The sequence below is a fragment of the Mobula hypostoma genome, chromosome 5 (assembly GCF_963921235.1).
Source record: "Mobula hypostoma chromosome 5, sMobHyp1.1, whole genome shotgun sequence".
Lineage (NCBI taxonomy): Eukaryota > Metazoa > Chordata > Chondrichthyes > Myliobatiformes > Myliobatidae > Mobula > Mobula hypostoma.
This window is the reverse complement of record NC_086101.1, coordinates 2,655,924-2,673,651: the sequence shown is the minus strand read 5'-3', so window position 1 is coordinate 2,673,651 and position 17,728 is coordinate 2,655,924. Positions and strand designations below refer to the sequence as shown.

General features: G+C 47.2%; 1 protein-coding gene across 1 annotated transcript in view; it reads left to right on the top strand.

Annotated features, from left to right (window-relative positions):
- Window positions 1-3,460: 3,460 nt before the first annotated feature.
- wdr46 (WD repeat domain 46) overlaps window positions 3,461-17,728 on the top strand; it is a gene marked incomplete at its 5' end in the record, with an annotated part of 63,079 nt that continues 48,811 nt past the window's right edge. The window contains 3 exons of the mRNA XM_063047783.1: window positions 3,461-3,553; window positions 11,459-11,614; window positions 12,393-12,473. Coding sequence (XP_062903853.1) covers window positions 3,461-3,553; window positions 11,459-11,614; window positions 12,393-12,473 — 330 coding nt within the window. The remainder of the gene's footprint in view (window positions 3,554-11,458; window positions 11,615-12,392; window positions 12,474-17,728) is intronic.

Here is a 17,728-nt window from a genome sequence, read left to right as displayed (position 1 = left end):
CATCTGTACCCAGTTTCCTCGTACCCTTCTGTACCCAGTTCACCCCGTACCCCTCTGTACCCAGTTCACCCCGTACCCCTCTTTACCCAGTTCCCCCCATACCCCTCTGTACCCAATTCCCCTGTACCGCTCTATACCCAGTTCATCCTGTACCCCTCTGTACTCCTTTCACCCCATATCTCTCTGTACCCAGTTCCCCCATACCCCTCTGTACTCAGTTCCCCAATACCCCTCTGTACCCAGTTCACCCGTACCCCTCTGTACCCAGTTTGCCCGTACCCCTCTTTACCCAGTTCACCCCGTACCCCTCTGTACCCAGTTCACCCCGTAGCCCTCTGTACCGAGTTCACCTCGTGTCTTATAAAGGCTCAGCATTATCTCCTTGTTTTTATATTTTATTCCCCTTGAAATGAATGTCAACATTGCATTTGCCTTCTTTAGCACAGAGTCGACTGGTGAATTAACCTTCTGGGAGTCTGCACCTCTGATGTATGCAGACATCCCACCTCTCCCAGAAGTTCCGGGAGTCTCCTGCATATTGATAGCAGCTCCCTGATGCTCGCAAATTATATACAATATCCCGGAAATCGATAGAGGGAGAGGGAGAGGGAGGGAGAGAGAGAGTGTGTATCCTGATTGGTCTCTCTTCGTGCTAAGTAGACCTATCAGTTTTCTCTGTGGGTGGGCTTTACAGTTGACCTATCTCTCTCTCTCTCTCTTTCTCTCTTTCATTGTCCATCAGTTCAGTTTAGTGTCCTGCAGCGCCATGGCAGAGTGTTCCAAAACAGAAAATATGAAACATGAATGCAAACACGAGGACTTCACCCCAGACTACACTAAAGTGTAAACTTAAATTTGCCGGACCAAATAACCACTCCACACACAAGCCTTTACTTTAACCTTTCACCTGTTTATTTGTTCAAACTCAGCCGGTGAGAAAGACTCAGAGTCGATCATCAGAGAGAGAAACATTCTCTCTCTCTCTCTAGCGGCTCTGACAAGCTTTCTGTCTAACACTGAGAAACATGACAATTTATAGAACTGGCAAAATAAAGAATCACTTAGTTGAACAGATCTTCCTGCCAAGTCAGAGCAAAACTTAATTACTTAGATGAGAGAGTACATTAAGTCAAAGTTTTCACTACAGACAAATTCTTGCCTTATCAGTAAGGCTTGAATAGACAAAGGAGGGAACTTACATCAATATGTCAACTCATAAGACATGATGTATGCAGCATTTGTGAATATAGCCCACAGATCGTTCTCAAAGGGACAGCTGTGAGTTGTTAATCTAAGCAAACTGAAGGCAGTTTTTCTCAGTCAAGGACAGTATCTGCAACTTTTCACTGGCACTTAATTTTAACCCGCTATTTACCAGAATCAGAGAATCATTTCTTACTTCCCCAACACCCTTAAACTTCATCAAAAGTGTACCCCTGCCTAATAGAGTCAAAAATAATGACGGTGCTGCTCTCTGCACTGGTTGCAACAGTGACTTTTATTGCCCATAGTGGGTTAAATGACTGTAAAAGACATGTTGAGGTGAGTTTAACAGGTGCCATTCGTTCATTAGCACAGCTAATGTTATTTAAACTAGCTGGCTAGTTGCTAAGGAGCTACTCTACAAGGAATACTCAACAAGGAATGTATGTGTGTGTGTGTGTGTGTGTGTGTGTGTGTGTGTGTAAATAGTTTCAATATGTGGTCAAATAAATTGTTGTCTTCTTTTATAGTCAAATGTCCTGTATACATGCACCCTTGGAGGTCGATCGGAGGGGGGATAGGGGGTTGCAGGGGTCGGGGGTGGTGGTGCTACCTCCCTGATATGAGTTTTTGCAGGGTGGCATGTCTGTGTTTGAACTGAATTGAAATGCTTTGACTTTATTACTTATATCCTTCACATACATTGAGGAGTAAAAATCTTTACGTTACCTCTCCATCCAAATGTGCAATGAGTAATCATAGTAATTTATAATAATTAGACCAGTCAATGTAATATAGAGTACACTCAAATCAGCGCGAGTTCATCAGTCTGATGGCCTGGTGGAAGAAGCTGTCCCGGAGCCTGTTGGTCCTGGCTTTTACGCTGCGGTACCATGTCCCAGATGGTAGCAGCTGGAATAGATTGTGGTTGGGGTGACTCGGGTCCCCAATGATCCTTCAGGCCCTTTTTACACACCTGTCACTGTAAATGTCCTGAATCGTGGGAAGTTCACAACTACAGATGTGCTGGGCTGTCCGCACCACTCTCTGCAGAGTCCTGCGATTGAGGGAGGTACCGTTCCCATACCAGACAGTGATGCAGCCAGTCAGGATGCTCTCAATTGTGCCTCTGTAGAAAGTTCTTAGGATTTAGGGGCCCCGTACCAAACTTCCTCAACTGTCTGAGGTGAAAGAGGCACTGTTGTGCCTTTTTCACCACGCAGCCCGTGTGTACAGACCACGTGAGGTCCTCGGTGATGACAATAGACAACAAGTGCAGGAGTAGGCCATTCGGCCCTTCGAGCCAGCACCACCATTCACTGTGATCATGGCTGATCATCCACAATCAGTATCCAGTCCCTGCCTTATCCCCATAACCTTTGATTCCACTATCTTTAAGAGCTCTATCCATCTCTTTCTTGAAAGCATCCAGAGACTTGGCCTCCACAGCCTTCTGGGGCAGAGCGTTCCATACATCCACCACTCTCTGGGTGAAAAAGTTTTTCCTCAACTCCGTTCTAAATGGCCTACCCCTAATTCTTAAACTGTGGCCTCTGGTTCTGGACTCACCGGTCAGTGGGAACATGCTTCCTGCCTCCAGCGTGTCCAATCCCTTAATAATCTTAGATGTTTCAATAAGATCCCCTCTCAGCCTTCTAAATTCCAGAGTATACAAGCCCAGTCGCTCCAATCTTTCGACATATGACAGTCCCGCCATCCCGGGAATTAACCTTGTGAACCTACGCTGCACTCCCTCAATAGCAAGAATGTCCTTCCTCAAATTTGGAGACCAAAACTGCACACAGTACTCCAGGTGTGGTCTCACCAGGGCCCTGTACAGCTGCAGAAGGACCTCTTTGCTTTTATACTCAATTCCCCTTGTTATGAAGGCCAGCATGCCATTAGCTTTCTTCACTGCCTGCTGTACTTGCATGCTTGCTTTCAGTGACTGATGTACAAGAACTGATGTTAATGTCAATAGGGGTTAGCCCGTCTCCATTCCACAACCAGCTCCTTTGTTTTTGTGACATTGAGGGGAGGTTGTTTTCCTGACACCACTGTCCCCTAGGCCACCTCGTTATTGTTCTCCCTGTTTAGATAATAGTCCACACTTTTGTTCCTTTTGACAACAATTGTTATCATCGACCGGTTGTTGATTAGTGAGGGAATCACAGGCTCCGGGGGCAGTCGGATCGGACCGGAGAGCCGGAGGCCGCCGAGTCCGGCGTCTGCGCCGTTACCATGGAGACGCGGCTGAACGTTCAACGAACTTTATTGTTCCTGTAGGCCGCGCGGGGCAGGTCGGGACAAGATGGCGGTGCGGGCAACGCCGAGGAGTGGAGGCAATGTGGTAAGTGAGGGAGGAAGGGATAGGAAAGGGACAGAGGGAGATACAGGGCTGTCCAGGGAGAACGGGGTGAGGGGGAGGGAGGTGATGGACGGGGAGTACGAACAGGGAGAAAGGGCAGAGGGGAGCCGAGCGAGACACGGGTTAGAGAAGTTTTGTAGGGAAGGGGCGAAGAAAGAAAGATGGGAGAGGGAGGTGGGGTAGTGTGAGGTAGGGAAGTGGAGGGAGGTGGGGTAGTGTGAGGTAGGGAGGTGGGGTAGTGTGAGGTAGGGAAGTGGAGGGAGGTGGGGTAGTGTGAGGTAGGGAAGTGGAGGGAGGTGGGGTAGTGTGAGGTAAGGCAGTGGAGGGAGGTGGGGTAGTGTGAGATAGGGAAGTGGAGGGAGGTGGGGTAGTGTGAGGTAGGGAAGTGGAGGGAGGGGTAGTGTGAGGTAGGGAAGTGGAGGGAGGTGGGGTAGTGTGAGGTAGGGAAGTGGAGGGAGGTGGGGTAGTGTGAGGTAGGGAAGTGGAGGGAGGTGGGGTAGTGTGAGGTAGGGAAGTGGAGGGAGGTGGGGTAGTGTGAGGTAAGGCAGTGGAGGGAGGTGGGGTAGTGTGAGATAGGGAAGTGGAGGGAGGTGGGGTAGGGGAATCGAAGGAGAGAGGATACGGAGGTAGGACAGTGGAGAGAGCTGGCGTGGGGGAATCGAGGAAGAGAGGGAACGGAGATAGAGCAGTGAAGGAAGGTGGGGTTGGGGGTTGAAAGCGAGGGAGTAGGGAGGTGGGATAATGACGTAGGGCAGAGAGAGAGGTGAGTAGGGATTTGAGGAGAGAGTGGGTAAGAAGGTGGGGTAGTGAGGTAGGGCAGTGAAGGGGAGTGGGATGGAGAGAGAGGAAGGGGTATGGAATTGGAGAGAGGAAGGAGGAGAGGTAGGACAGTGGGGGGGGGGGCAGGGTTAGGGTGGACCCAGGGAGAGCTATGTGGTGGTGAGGAGGAAGTAGGAGTAGAAGATGGATTTAAGGAGTTGGAGAGGTGGTGGAGGGAGAGAAACAATGATAGTCTTGTGGCTCGTCACCAGCAATGGTGAGGTGTCCTACCAGGTGGAGGAACTCCAGACCTTGTGCCAGGCACAAGCTGCATCACTGCATGGTACAGAAGCTGCACAGTGGCTCCACAGCAGGTAGCTAGAAACTGTTCAACACATCTTTGTCTTGTAACAACCCACCTGCCCCTAAGGACAGAACAAAATCAGGTTTGTCATCACCAGCATGTCGTGAAATTTGATAACTTAGCAGCAGCACTCGTTCAATACAACAGATAGAAGAAGAAAAATAATAAGTAAATCATTTACAGTATATTGAATAGATTAAAATCATGCAAAAACAGAAATAATATGGATTATAAAAGTGAGGTAGTGTTCCCAGGTTCAATGTCCATTTAGGAATCGGATGGCAGAGGGGAAGAAGCTGTTCCTGAATCGCTGAGTGTGTGCCTTCAGGCTTCTGTATCTCCTCCCTGATGGTAACAGTGAGAAAAGGCCATGCCCTGGGTGCTGGAGGTCCTTAATAATGGACGCTGCCTTTCTCAGACACCGCTCCCTGAAGATGTCCTGGGTACTTTGTAGGCTAGTGCCCAAGATGGAGCTGACTAGACTTACAACCCTCTGCAGCTTCTTTCGGTCCTGTGCAGTAGCCCCTCCATACCAGACAGTGATGCAGCCTGTCAGGATGCTCTCCATGGTACATCTATAGAAGTTCTTGAGTGTATTTGTTGACATGTCAAATCTCTTCCAACTCCTAATGAAGTATAGCCGCTGTCTTGCCTTTTTTATGACTACATCAATATGTTGGGACCAGCTTAGATCCTCAGAGATCTTGACACCCAGGAACTTGAAACTGCTCTCTCTCTCCCCTTCTGATCTCTCTATGAGGATTGGTATGTGTTCCTTCATCTTACCCTTCCTGAAGTCCACAATCAGCTCTATCGTCTTACTGACGTTGAGTGCCAAGTTGTTGCTGCAGCACCACTCCACTAGTTGGCATATCTCGCTCCTGTATGCCCTCTCATCTCCATCTGAGATTCTACTAACAATGGTTGTATTGTCAGCAAGTTTATAGATGGCATTTGAGCTATGTCTAGCCACACAGTCATGGGTATATAAAGATAGAGTAGTGGGCCAAGCACACGCCCCTGAGGTGCGCCATTGTTGATTGTCAGTGAGGAGATGTTATCACCAATCAGCACAGATTGTGGTCTTCCAGTTAGGACGTCAAGGATCCAATTGCAGAGGGAGGTACAGAGGCCCAGCTTCTATAACTTATTGGTCAGGATTGTCGGATAATGGTGTTAAATGCTGAGCTATTGTCGATGAACAGCATCCTGACGTAGGTGTTTGTGTTGTCCAGGTGGTTTAAAGCTGTGTGGAGAGACATTGAGATTGTGTTGCCATTGGCCTATTGTGGCGACAGGCAAATTGCAATGGGTTCAGGTCCTTGCTGAGGCAGGAGTTCAGTCTAATCATAACCAACCTCTCAAAGCATTTCATCACTGTCGATGTGAGTGCTACCGGGCAATCACGTTATTCTTCTCAGGCACTGGTATAATTGTTGCCTATTTGAAGCAAGTGGGAACTTCTGCCCATAGCAGAGGTTAAAAATGTCCTCGAATACTTCCGCCAGTCAGTTGGCACAAGTTTTCAAAGCCTTACCAGGTACTCTTGTTAGGACCTTCAGCCTTGCAGGGGTTCACCTTCTTTAAAGACAGCCTAACATCAGCCTCCGAGACAGAGATCACAGGGGCACCGGATGCAGCAGGGATCTTCACGGTTGTAATTATATTATCCCTTTCAAACCAGGCATAGAAGGCATTGAGTTCATCTGGTAGTGAAGCATCGCTGTCATTCATGCTATTGGGTTTCACTTTTTAGGAACTAATGTCTTGTCTAACCCTAACTAATCCTGCCAGAGTTGTGCATTCAATGTCATCTCCAACTTGTTCGAAATTGTCTCTTTGCCCTTGAAGTAGCCCTCCGTAAGTCATACCTTTTTTTTAGTACAGACTTAGGTATATACAGACTTGAAGGGCAGATCGTGTCTAACAAGCCTGACAGAGTTCTCTGAGGAGGTGACCAGGCATATAGATGAGGGTAGTGCAGTGGATGTGATCTATATGGATTTTAGTAAGGCATTTGACAAGGTGCCACACGGTAGGCTTATTCAGAAAGTCAGAAGGCATGGGATCCAGGGAAGTTTGGCCGGGTGGATTCAGAATTGGCTTGCCTGCAGAAAGGAGAGGGTTGTGGTGGAGGGAGTACATTAGGATTGGAGGATTGTGACTAGTGGTGTCCCACAAGGATCTGTTCTGGGACCTCTACTTTTTGTGATTTTTATTAACTACCTGGATGTGGGGGTAGAAGGGTGGGTTGGCAAGTTTGCAGACGACACAAAGGTTGGTGGTGTTGTCGATAGTGTAGAGGATTGTCAAAGATTGCAGAGAGACATTGATAGGATGCAGAAGTGGGCTGAGAAGTGGCAGATGGAGTTCAACCAGGAGAAGTGTGAGGTGGTACACTTTGGAAGGACAAACTCCAAGGCAGAGTACAAAGTAAATGGCAGGATACTTGGTAGTGTGGAGGAGCAGAGGGATCTCGGGGTACATGTCCACAGATCCCTGAAAGTTGCCTCACAGGTAGTTAGGGTAGTTAAAACTTATGTTAGCTTTCATAAGTTGAGGGATAGAGTTTAATAGTCACGGGGTAATGATGCAGCTCTATAAAAGTCTGGTTAGGCCGCTCTTGGAGTACTGTGTCTAGTTCTGGTCACCTCACTATAGGAAAGATGTGGAAGCATTGGAAAGGGTACAGAGGAGATTTACCAGGATGCTGCCTGGTTTAGAGAGTATGGATTATGATCAGAGATTAAGGGAGCTAGGGCTTTACTCTTCGGAGAGAAGGAGGATGAGAGGAGACATGATAGAGGTGTACAAGATATTAAGAGGAATAGATAGAGTGGACAGCCAGCGCCTCTTCCCCAGGGCACAACTGCTCAATACAAGAGGACGTGGCTTTAAGGTAAGGGGTGGGAAGTTCAAAGGGGATATTAGAGGAAGGTTTTTTACTCAGAGAGTGGTTGGTGCATGGAATGTACTGCCTGAGTCAGTGGTGGAGGCAGATACACTAGTGAAGTTTAAGAGACTACTAGACAAGTATATGGAGGAATTTAAGGTGGGGGGTTATATGGGAGGGAGGGTTTAAGGGTCAGCACAACAATATGGGCTGAAGGACCTGTACTGTGCTGTACTATTCTATGTTCTATGTTGATATACATCAAGGTGCCAGAAAAAGACCAGCAACATCATGAAATATCCCACCCACCCTGATCATGGACTGTTTGTCCCACTCCCATCAGGGAGGAGGCTACGTAGCACCCACAGTAGGACCACCAGACACAAGAACAGGTACTTTCCCCAGGCAGTAAGGCTGATCAACACCTCTACACCCCCAACCACCACTTTACGGTGTATTGGAAAGATAGGTTAGTAGACAGAGGGAGTGGTGAAGTGCTGTGTATAAGAAGTAATGTTGAATTATTAGGACTAACTGAAGGAACAGCTAGTAAGAACGGGTCGACTGTACCTCTTCCTAGAGATGCTGCCTGGCCTGCTGCGTTCACCAGCAACTTTGATGTGTGTTGCTTGAAATTCCAGCATCTGCAGAATTCCTCGAGTTTGAATTATTAGAGAGGGATTACATAGGACTGGAAGGTGTAGAGTCTCGGTGGATCGAGTTAAGAAACGGTAAAAGGACCCTAATGGCAGTTGTATACAGGCCTCCAAACAGCAGCTGGGATGTGGATTACAAATTACAACAGGAGATAGAAAACGCGTGTCAGAAGGGCAATGTCATGATAACTATTGGGGATTTTAACATGAAAGTGGATTGGGAAAACCAAGCCAGTACTGGACCTCAAGAGAGAGAATTTGTAGAATATCTAAGGGATGGCTTTTTAGAACAGCTTGTTGTTGAGCCCACTAGGGGATCGGCTGTGCTGGATTAGGTGTTGTGCAATGATCTGGAGGTGATAAGAGAGTTTAGGGTTAAGGAACCCTGAGGGAACAGTGACCACAATATGATTGAGTTCACATTGAAATTTAAGGAGAAACTAAATTCCAATGTGTAGGTATTTCAGTGCAATAAAGGAAATTACAATGGCATGAGAGGGGAACTTTCAGCCAAAGTTGACTGGAAAGGGACACTAGCAGGAAGGACAGCAAAGCAGCAATGGCTGGAGTTTCTGCGAAAAATGAGGGAAGTGCAAGACACATACATTCCAAATAATAATTTTTTGAAAGAAGGAAGGACGTGGCTGACAAGTGAAGTCAGAGCCGAAGTAAAAGCAAAAGAGAGGAAAAGACAAGGAAGACAGAGCTAGTGGGAAGATAGAGGATTCTGAAGCTTTTAAAAACTTGCAGAAGGAAACTAAGAAGGTCATTAGGAAAGAAAAGATGATTTATGGAAGGAAGCTGGCAGCTAATATCAAAAAAGATACTAAAAGCTTTTTTAAGTATATAAAGGGTAAAAGAGTTGAGGGTAGATATAGGACCAATACAAAATGACGCTGGACATATTGTAATGAGAGATGCAGAGATGGCAGAGGAACTGAATGTGTATTTTGCATCAGTCTTCACAGTGGAAGACGTCTATGGTATACTGACGTTCAAAGGTGTCAGAGAAGTGAAGTATGTATAGTGAAAATTATGACTGAGAAAGTGCTCAGGAAGTTTAATGGTCTGAAGGTGGATAAATCTCCTGGACCTGATGGAATGTACCCTGGGTTCTGAAGGAAGTAGCTTGGAGAGATTGCGGAGGCATCAATAATGATCTTTTAAGAATCGATCGAGCATTGTACCAGATGACTAGAAAATTGCAAATGTTACTCTGCTATTTAAGAAGGGTGGGAGTCAGCAGAAAGGAAACTATAGACCTGTTTAGCCTGACATCAGTGGTTGGGAAGTTGTTGGAATCAATTGTTAGGATGAGATTACGGAATACCTGGAGGCACATGAAAAGATAGGCCAAAGCCAGCATGGTTTTCTGAAAGGAAAATCCTGTCTGACTAACCTACTGCAATTGTTTGAGGAAATTACAAGCAGGGTAGACAAAGACGAGGCAGTAGATGTGGTGTACTTGGATTTTCAGAAGGCCTTTGACAAGGTGCCACACATGAGGCTGCTTAGCAAGATAAGAGCCCATGGAATTCCAGGGAAGTTACTAGCCTGGGTGGAGCATTGGCTGATTGGCAGAAAACAGAGAGTGGGAATAAAGGGAACCTTTTCTGGCTGGCGGCTGGTTACCAGTGGAGTTCCACAGGGGCTGGTTTTGGAATACTGCTTTTTATGATTTAGACTGCGGTATTAATGGATTTGTGGCTAAATATGCTGATAATGCAAAGATAGGTGGAGGAGCAGATAGTGTTGAGGAAACAGAGCCTGCAGAGAGACTTAGATAGTTTAGGGGAATGGGCAAAGAAGTGGCAAATGAAATACAATGTAGGAAAGTGTATGGTCATGCACTCTGGTGGAAGAAATAAACAGGCAGATGATTATTTAGATGGGGAGAGAATTCAAAATGCAGAGATGCAAACAGACTTGAGAGTCCTTGTGCAGGATACCCTAAAGGTTAACCTCCAGGCTGAGTTGGTGGTGAAGAAGGCAAATGCAATGTTGGCATTCATTTCTAGAGGTATAGAATAGAAGAGCAGGAATGTGATGTTGAGGCTCTATAAGGCACTCGTGAGACCACACTTGGAGTATTGTATGCAGTTTTGGGCTCCTTATTTTAGAAAGGATATACTGACATTGGAGAGGGTTCAGAGAAGATTCACAAGAATGATTCCAGGAATGAAAGGGTTACTGTATGAGGAATGTCTGGCAGCTCTTGGGCTGTATTCCCTGGAGTTCAGGAGAATGAGGGGGATTTCACAGAAACATTCCAGAAACATTCCAAGTTATTTCCCATGGTAGGGGATTCTGGGACAAGAGGGCATGACCTCAGAATTGAAGGACGTCCATTTAGAACAGAGATGAAGAGAAATAACTTTAGTCAGAGGGTGGTAAATCTGTGGAGTTTGTTGCCATGAGCGGCTGTGGAGGCCAAGTCATTGGGTGTATTTAAGGCAGAGATAGATAGGTTCCTGATTAGCCAGGGCATCAAAGGGTATTGGGAGAAGGCAGGGGAGTGGGGATGACTGGAAGAATTGGGTCAGCCCATGATCCAATGAGCAGACTGGATGGGCCAAATGGCCTACCTTTGCTCCTATATCTTATAGTCGGACTTTATCATTTCCTGACAGTCACCTTGTGTCCTCCTGTGCCTAATGTCACTTTATGGGCATACAATCAATCTGTGTATATCAGCTATCTTATGTATTCATGGTGTTTTTTTAATTATTGTGTTCCCTATCTTACTGGGTTTTGTTTGGAGTAACAATGGCTTCATTCTCCTTCACTCTTGTGCATTGGAAATGACACGAAGCCATCTTGAATCTTGAGCATGGGAGGGTGTGATTCCAGGGTAGAGAGAAGCTGACGATTGGTGTGTGTTTGGCGGCGGGGGGGGGGGTGGTTGTGGTCACAGAAATCTTAACCCCAATCCTTTTCCCTGAATGGCTTCTGTCCGCCTCACCACCACCCCCCCCCCATTCTCACCATCCCTTCCCCTCATCGTTCTTTTTGTCCCTGTCCCCCCACCCCCGGGATGTGTGTGACACCACACGACCCCACCTGCCACTTTTACCCCCTCGCGCAGTGAAAGACTTCAGTCGGGAGGTTCCTGATGCACTGGGGAGGGGGGGTGGTGTGGGTGAGTGTTCGCTCTCCACCACCGGCAGGATTTACGGTCGAGGGGACACCGCTGACCCTGTCCTGTTACATTCCAGCAGAGGAAGCGGTACTGGGAGGCCGAGGAGGGGGCAGGGACGGAGGTCTCCCCCGCTAAGAGAGTCCGAGGAAAGGCGGCGGTCCGTAAACCTGCCAACAGCAAATCACACAACCCCTGGAGAAGACCGAGTCACGGCAGATCAGCGATGTCCGGGGTGAGTGCTCGCTGGGCTCGGGCTCGGGTGAGGGAGAAGCCGCGTACGGCACTGCCAGTGGGGAGGGAGCTGGGTCACAGGACCGATGGGGGTGTTTCTGGTCTCGGGCTGTGTGTGCCCTCCGAGTACCAGTATGGTGAGGAGGAGAGTGAGTCTGCACGCCATGACAGCTCAGGGCATCAGAATTCAGCTGACACCAGCTCACATGTCCTTCCTGCCACCACCTGAGTTTCCTCTGGGTGTTCCAGTTTCCTCACACGGTCCAAAGACACCAGTCAGTTAACTGGTCGTCGCAAATTGTCCCATGATTAGGCGAACGGCTAATTTGGGTTGTTGGGTGGCAGGCTCAAAGAGCGAGAAGAGCTTGCTCCGCGATGTATCTGAAATAAATAAAGATATCAGGGGGGACCGGGAGGGTGGATGTGGAGGGAGGGTGGGGTGGACAGGGAGGGGATGTGAACGGAGAGAGGGAGGTTTGGTCAGGGAGGGGATATGAATGTAGGGAGGGAGTGGGGGTGGACTGGAGCGGATATGGAGGGAGAAAGGGGCTATGAATGGAGGGAGGGAGTGATGGAGGGACCAGAATGGGGGACAGGGAGGGAAGGGGGTATTGAGTCTGGGTGTTCCTTTGTGTATGTGGTTTTCCCCATGTTACACACCCCGCCCCCAGGTCTCTGGGTTTCTCGGTGTCCCCAGTCTCAGGATGTGCCAGGGTTGGGTGTCAGTGTGGCCACTCCATTGGCAGGCTGTCTGTGCTGATCATATCCCCTGTCTGCAGCGGAAGGACCCCTTCCCAGGACCAGCTCCCCTCCCTGACGAAGCGCTGGAGAAGTACAAGCGAGGAAAAGACGTCCAGATGGTGAGTGGATTCTGTCCTGGAGGGAGGTATCACCCCAATTCACGACCCCTCTGTGCCCCCAGTCTTCATTGCGAGCATGGCCGATTTATGCAGGCACCATTCTGAAACCAATTTCCCCCGGGATCAATAAAGTATGACTATTCTCCTTGTCCTTGACGTTTCTCTATGTGCTCAGTTGTTTGATCTGTGAAATGTTTATTTATCTCCACTTTAACTTCAGTAGATTCTGGTCAATTAGACCACCTGTTAATCAGGACAGCTGTTTATTTGGGACACTAAAAGAACAAAATCTAATTGAGAAAATAGCCAGAATTCTCTTTGTTTATCTGGGATACTATGCCGCAAGGGGAGACTTGCAGCATGGGCAACTGCCGGTCTCCATACAACCTTGCCCAGGCCTGCGCCCTGGAAACCTTCCAAGGCGCAAATCCATGCTCTCACGAGGCTAACAGATGCCTGTCTATCTTTTTTATATATTTTTTAACTATTTCCACGAAACAGAAGCTAATTGGGACAGCCATTTAATTGGGCCAAAATGTACTGGTGGTGATGTGTCCCAATTAACGGAAATCCACTGTATGAGTAGTGATTCAGCCCGCAGCCCCCTCGGCGATGACATTGCACAGGACCAGGCCCTTGGCCCATCTTATCTATGCTGGGCATCTGGTACCATCTTCACCAACAAGGGTCTCAGCCCAAAATGTTGACTCTGCACGGATACTCCCTGAGCTGCTGAGTTTCTCCAGCATCTTGTGTGTGTTGCTTCGGATTTCCAGGATCTGCACAATGTCCTGTGTCCATCTTCATCAGTCCTGTTAGCAGCCCCTCACATTACCTATTTGCATACTGCGAGGAAAGGGCAGGCTGTCTGCTCTGTCATGGGCTGAGAAGTGGCAGATGGAGTTCAACCTGGAGAAGTGTGAGGTGGGACACTTTGGAAGGACAAACTCCAAGGCAGAGTACAAAGTAAATGGCAGGATACTTGGTAGTGTGGAGGAGCAGAGGGATCTGGGGGTACATGTCCACAGATCCCTGAAAGTTGCCTCACAGGTGGATAGGGTAGTTAAGAAAGCTTATGGGGTGTTAGCTTTCATAAGTCGAGGGATAGAGTTTAAGAGTCGCGAGGTAATGATGCAGCTCTATAAAACTCTGGTTAGGCCACACTTGGAGTACTGTGTCCAGTTCTGGTCGCCTCACTATGGGAAGGATGTGGAAGCATTGGAAAGGGTACAGAGGAGATTTACCAGGATGCTGCCTGGTTTGGAGAGTATGGATTTTGATCAGAGATTAAGGGAGCTAGGGCTTTACTCTTTGGAGAGAAGGAGGATGGGAAGAGACATGATAGAGGTGTACAAGATAATAAGAGGAATAGATAGAGTGGATAGCCAGCGCCTCTTCCCCAGGGCACCACTGCTCAATACAAGAGGACATGGCTTTAAGGTAAGGGGTGGGAAGTTCAAGGGGGATATTAGAGGAAGGTTTTTACTCAGAGAGTGGTTGGTGCATGGAATGCACTGCCTGAGTCAGTGGTGGAGGCAGATACACTAGTGAAATTTAAAAGACTATTGGACAGGTATATGGAGGAATTTAAGGTGGGGGGGTTATATGGGAGGCAGGGTTTGAGGGTCAGCACAACATTGTGGGCCGAAGGGCCTGTACTGTGCTGAACTGTTCTATGTTCTATGAAGAGTAGTGGTTGGCGTGATGCTATTACAGCTCGGAGTTCAATTCCAGCATTGTCTGTAAGCAAGGTTGTACATTTCTCCCTGCGTGTGCATAGATTTCCTCCTGGTGCTCCAGTTTCCTCCCACAGTCCAAAGATGTACCGGTTAGTAGGTTAATCGGTCATTATAAATTGTCCTGTGATTAGACTAGAGTTAATAAGTTGCTGGGGCGGCATGGCTCGGTGGGCCAAGAGGCCTGCTCTGTGCTGTATCTCTAAATAAATAAATGGTGGGGTTTGGGGTTGAGATTCAGTCAGATTGACTCGTCACATGTACATGAAACCCCTTTTCACCGGGTGTCTTTAGAGATGTGGCTCGTTAGCCCCTCGCGAACAGCTGCTGGACTCAGTGGTAAGAAACCCTTTCTCAATTGGGTTGGAATGACTTTGGTCCCGCCAAAACTGGGAAGCTGGGATATGTTGACCACCCGAACCCCGATCTGTGTGAATACTGCCCCCCCCCCCCGCAATTAGCCGTTGGCAAGAAATAACATTGCACACTGCCTACAATTATAAAGAAAGTATATTTACAAATGTCGGCTTTATCGAACAGTTAGTAGGAAGAAGAAAAGGTAAGAAATAAAAAGGGCCCATTATAGTTCAACCCGTCCAAATGTGCACATAAGTTGGAGCTCATCTTGAAGTTGTCTTTAACTCGTGTGCTGGACCCTCGGTCTGCAGGAAAGCACACACCACCTTCCATGTGTCGCTTAAAATCTACCTCAAACAAACAGGCTCCTCCATGAGAGTAGCGGCGGACCAACCTATTCGAAAAGAGAGAGAGTTTCACACAGGTCTGGGAGAAGAGTCGTTTTAAAAAAGGCGTTTCGTGGGGCTCGGCACATTAGCAGTGGACCAGTCGATTTGCAGAGAGAGAGAGAGAGCTGTGCACATGTCGGGGAGAAGAATTTTAAAAAGGAGCATTTCCCAGAGCTCAGTGCATTAGTGGCGGAACAATGGATTTGCGATTCGTTAGCAGAAGCAATTAAAAGCAAAGCAGGGTCAAAGCAGAGCGGCCATTGTGTGAGTGGACCAGTGCAGGAGTGGGGACTTGACGCTTGGGTTCAAGAGGCTTCAGCGAGGGGGCGAGGGCAAGCAGCAGGTAAGGCTTTTGTAGTTGTTGAATGAAAAGTCACTAAATTACAGCTAATTAAAGGGATGATGCAGGATTGGGTGATGTGCTGTAGCTGCATGGTGTGGGAGCTGATGGACTCCATTGTGCTTCCTGGTGACCACATCTGCAGCAAGCGTTGGCTCCTCGAGGAACTCAGGCTCAAAGCTGATGACCTGGAATCTGAGCTTCAAACACTGAGGCACATCGGGGAGGGGGAGAGTTACCTGGATTCTCTGTGCCAGGAGGTAGGCACACCCTTGTGCCACAAATTGACTGACCTTGTTTCAAATACCACAGGCATTCAAATTAAATGCCCTTACACTCATTGTGCTTTTAAAATCTTGCAATCTTTTACTCTTTTGCACTTGACCTTTCTTCGCTCCACTCTTACTTCTTTCTTTTTTATCTTTTGCTTTTTCTTTATCTTTATCCACACTTTTCTTTTTTACTTTATTTCTCCAATCTGTTGAACCCAGTCTTCCCCCTTCTCCCCCCCCCCCCGCCGTTATCATGGAGGACTTTAACTTGCACCGAGATTAGGTGAATCAAGTTGGTCAAGGCGGTCTTGAGGACTTCATAGAATGCATCCATGTTGGCTTTCTTGAACAGCATGTTACTCCTACAAGGGAACGTGCTGTCTTAGATCTGGTCCTGTGCAATGAGACAGGTAAAATTAGTGAACTTGTAGTTGGGGATCCTCTTGGAAAGAGTGATCATGGTATGATTGAGTTTCTCATACAATTGGAGGGTACGACAGGTCAATCTAAAGCCAGTGTATTTTGCCTAAACAATGGAGACTACATTGGGATGAGGGAGGATTTGTCTCGAGTAGACGCGAACACAGGCTATATGGTGGGTCAGTTGAGGAACAGTAGAGGACTTCGAAAGAGATTTTTCAGGATGCCCAACAAAAGTATATTCCAGTTCAAAGCAAGGACAGTTAACGGTGGGGAGAGCCAGCCTTGGATAAAAGAAGGCATCAAACTAAAAGCTCATGCATGCAAAGTTGCCAAGAGTAGTGGGAAATTGGAAGATTTGGGAAAACTTTAAAAGCAACAAAGAACCACAAAGCGAGCAACAAAGAAAGAGAAGATAGATTTTGAAAATAAACCAGCACAAAATATAAAATTGGATAGTAAAAGATTTTATAGTTATATAAAGCAGAAAAGGGTGGCTAAAGTGAATGTAGGTCCCTCGTAGAATGAGAAGGGGGAATTGATATTGGGTAATGAAGAAATGGCCGAGGCTTTGAATGACTATTCAGGAATGCTGTGTCTGCCAATCAGGATGGTGGAATCTTTAGCTGGAACCCAAACGTGCTACAAGCCGGACAGACTGCCCATACAGAACTGCCAAGATGAAATACCCACAGCACAGCAGCAAAGATATTATCCAGGACGTTACACAATGAAATATATTGTTTGCAATAACAACCAACACTATCCATAGATATGCTGTGAGCAGCCCACAGGTGTCACCACACATTCCAGCACGGTAATAGCATGCTCATGATGTCAGGGTGGTAGATATTTCAGGAGTCAGTCTCTTTAACCCTCTGTGAGCCACTCCCAATACACCCACTTCCTCCACATCTGCATTTTCATTGTAGCAGTCAGGATTGTTGTTGATATCTTCAAGTTCTTTTGTAATTGCTAACTTGAAGTAGTGAAATCGTTACATTTTCACTCCCAGCCGTTTCTGTCATTTCCAAGCCTAAATGCTTGAAACCACAGTGAGCAATACATTTCTGAATTGTCTTCCTCCTTATTTTTTGCTAATTATCAGTGACGAAAATCACTGCCTTTTGAACTCAAATGCATACAACTGACACTAATCACAAACAGATCGCTCTAAGCACGTGTCGATAACGTGTACTATGTGTAACGGCCTCATAACTATACGTGACTGACACTATAGTTAGAAACCGTTCAGCAGCTTCTATAGATGTGTAGTGGAGAGTGGATTGACTGGCTGTATCATGGCCTGGTATACAACCACCAACACCTTTCAATGAAAAATCCTACAAAAGGTAGTGGATTGGAGCCAGTATATCAGGAGTAAAGCCCTCCCGACCATTGAGCACATCCATGTGAAATGCTGTCGTAGGAAAGCAGCATCCATCATCAGAGATCCTCACCCCCAGGCCGTGCTCTCTTCTCGCTGCTGCCATCAGGTAGAAGGTACAAGAGGTTCAGGGCTCACAGCATCAGCTTCAAGAGCAGTTACTGCCCTTCAACCATCACACTCTTGAATAAAAGATTCAAGATTCACCTTGACTTGCCCCTTCGTTGAGACGTTCCCACAACCAATGATCTCACTTCATCTCATTATCTCGTTCTCATTACTTATTGCTATTTGTTTATATTTGCATTTGCACAGTTTGTTGTCTTTTGCACTCTGGTTGATCTTTCATTGACT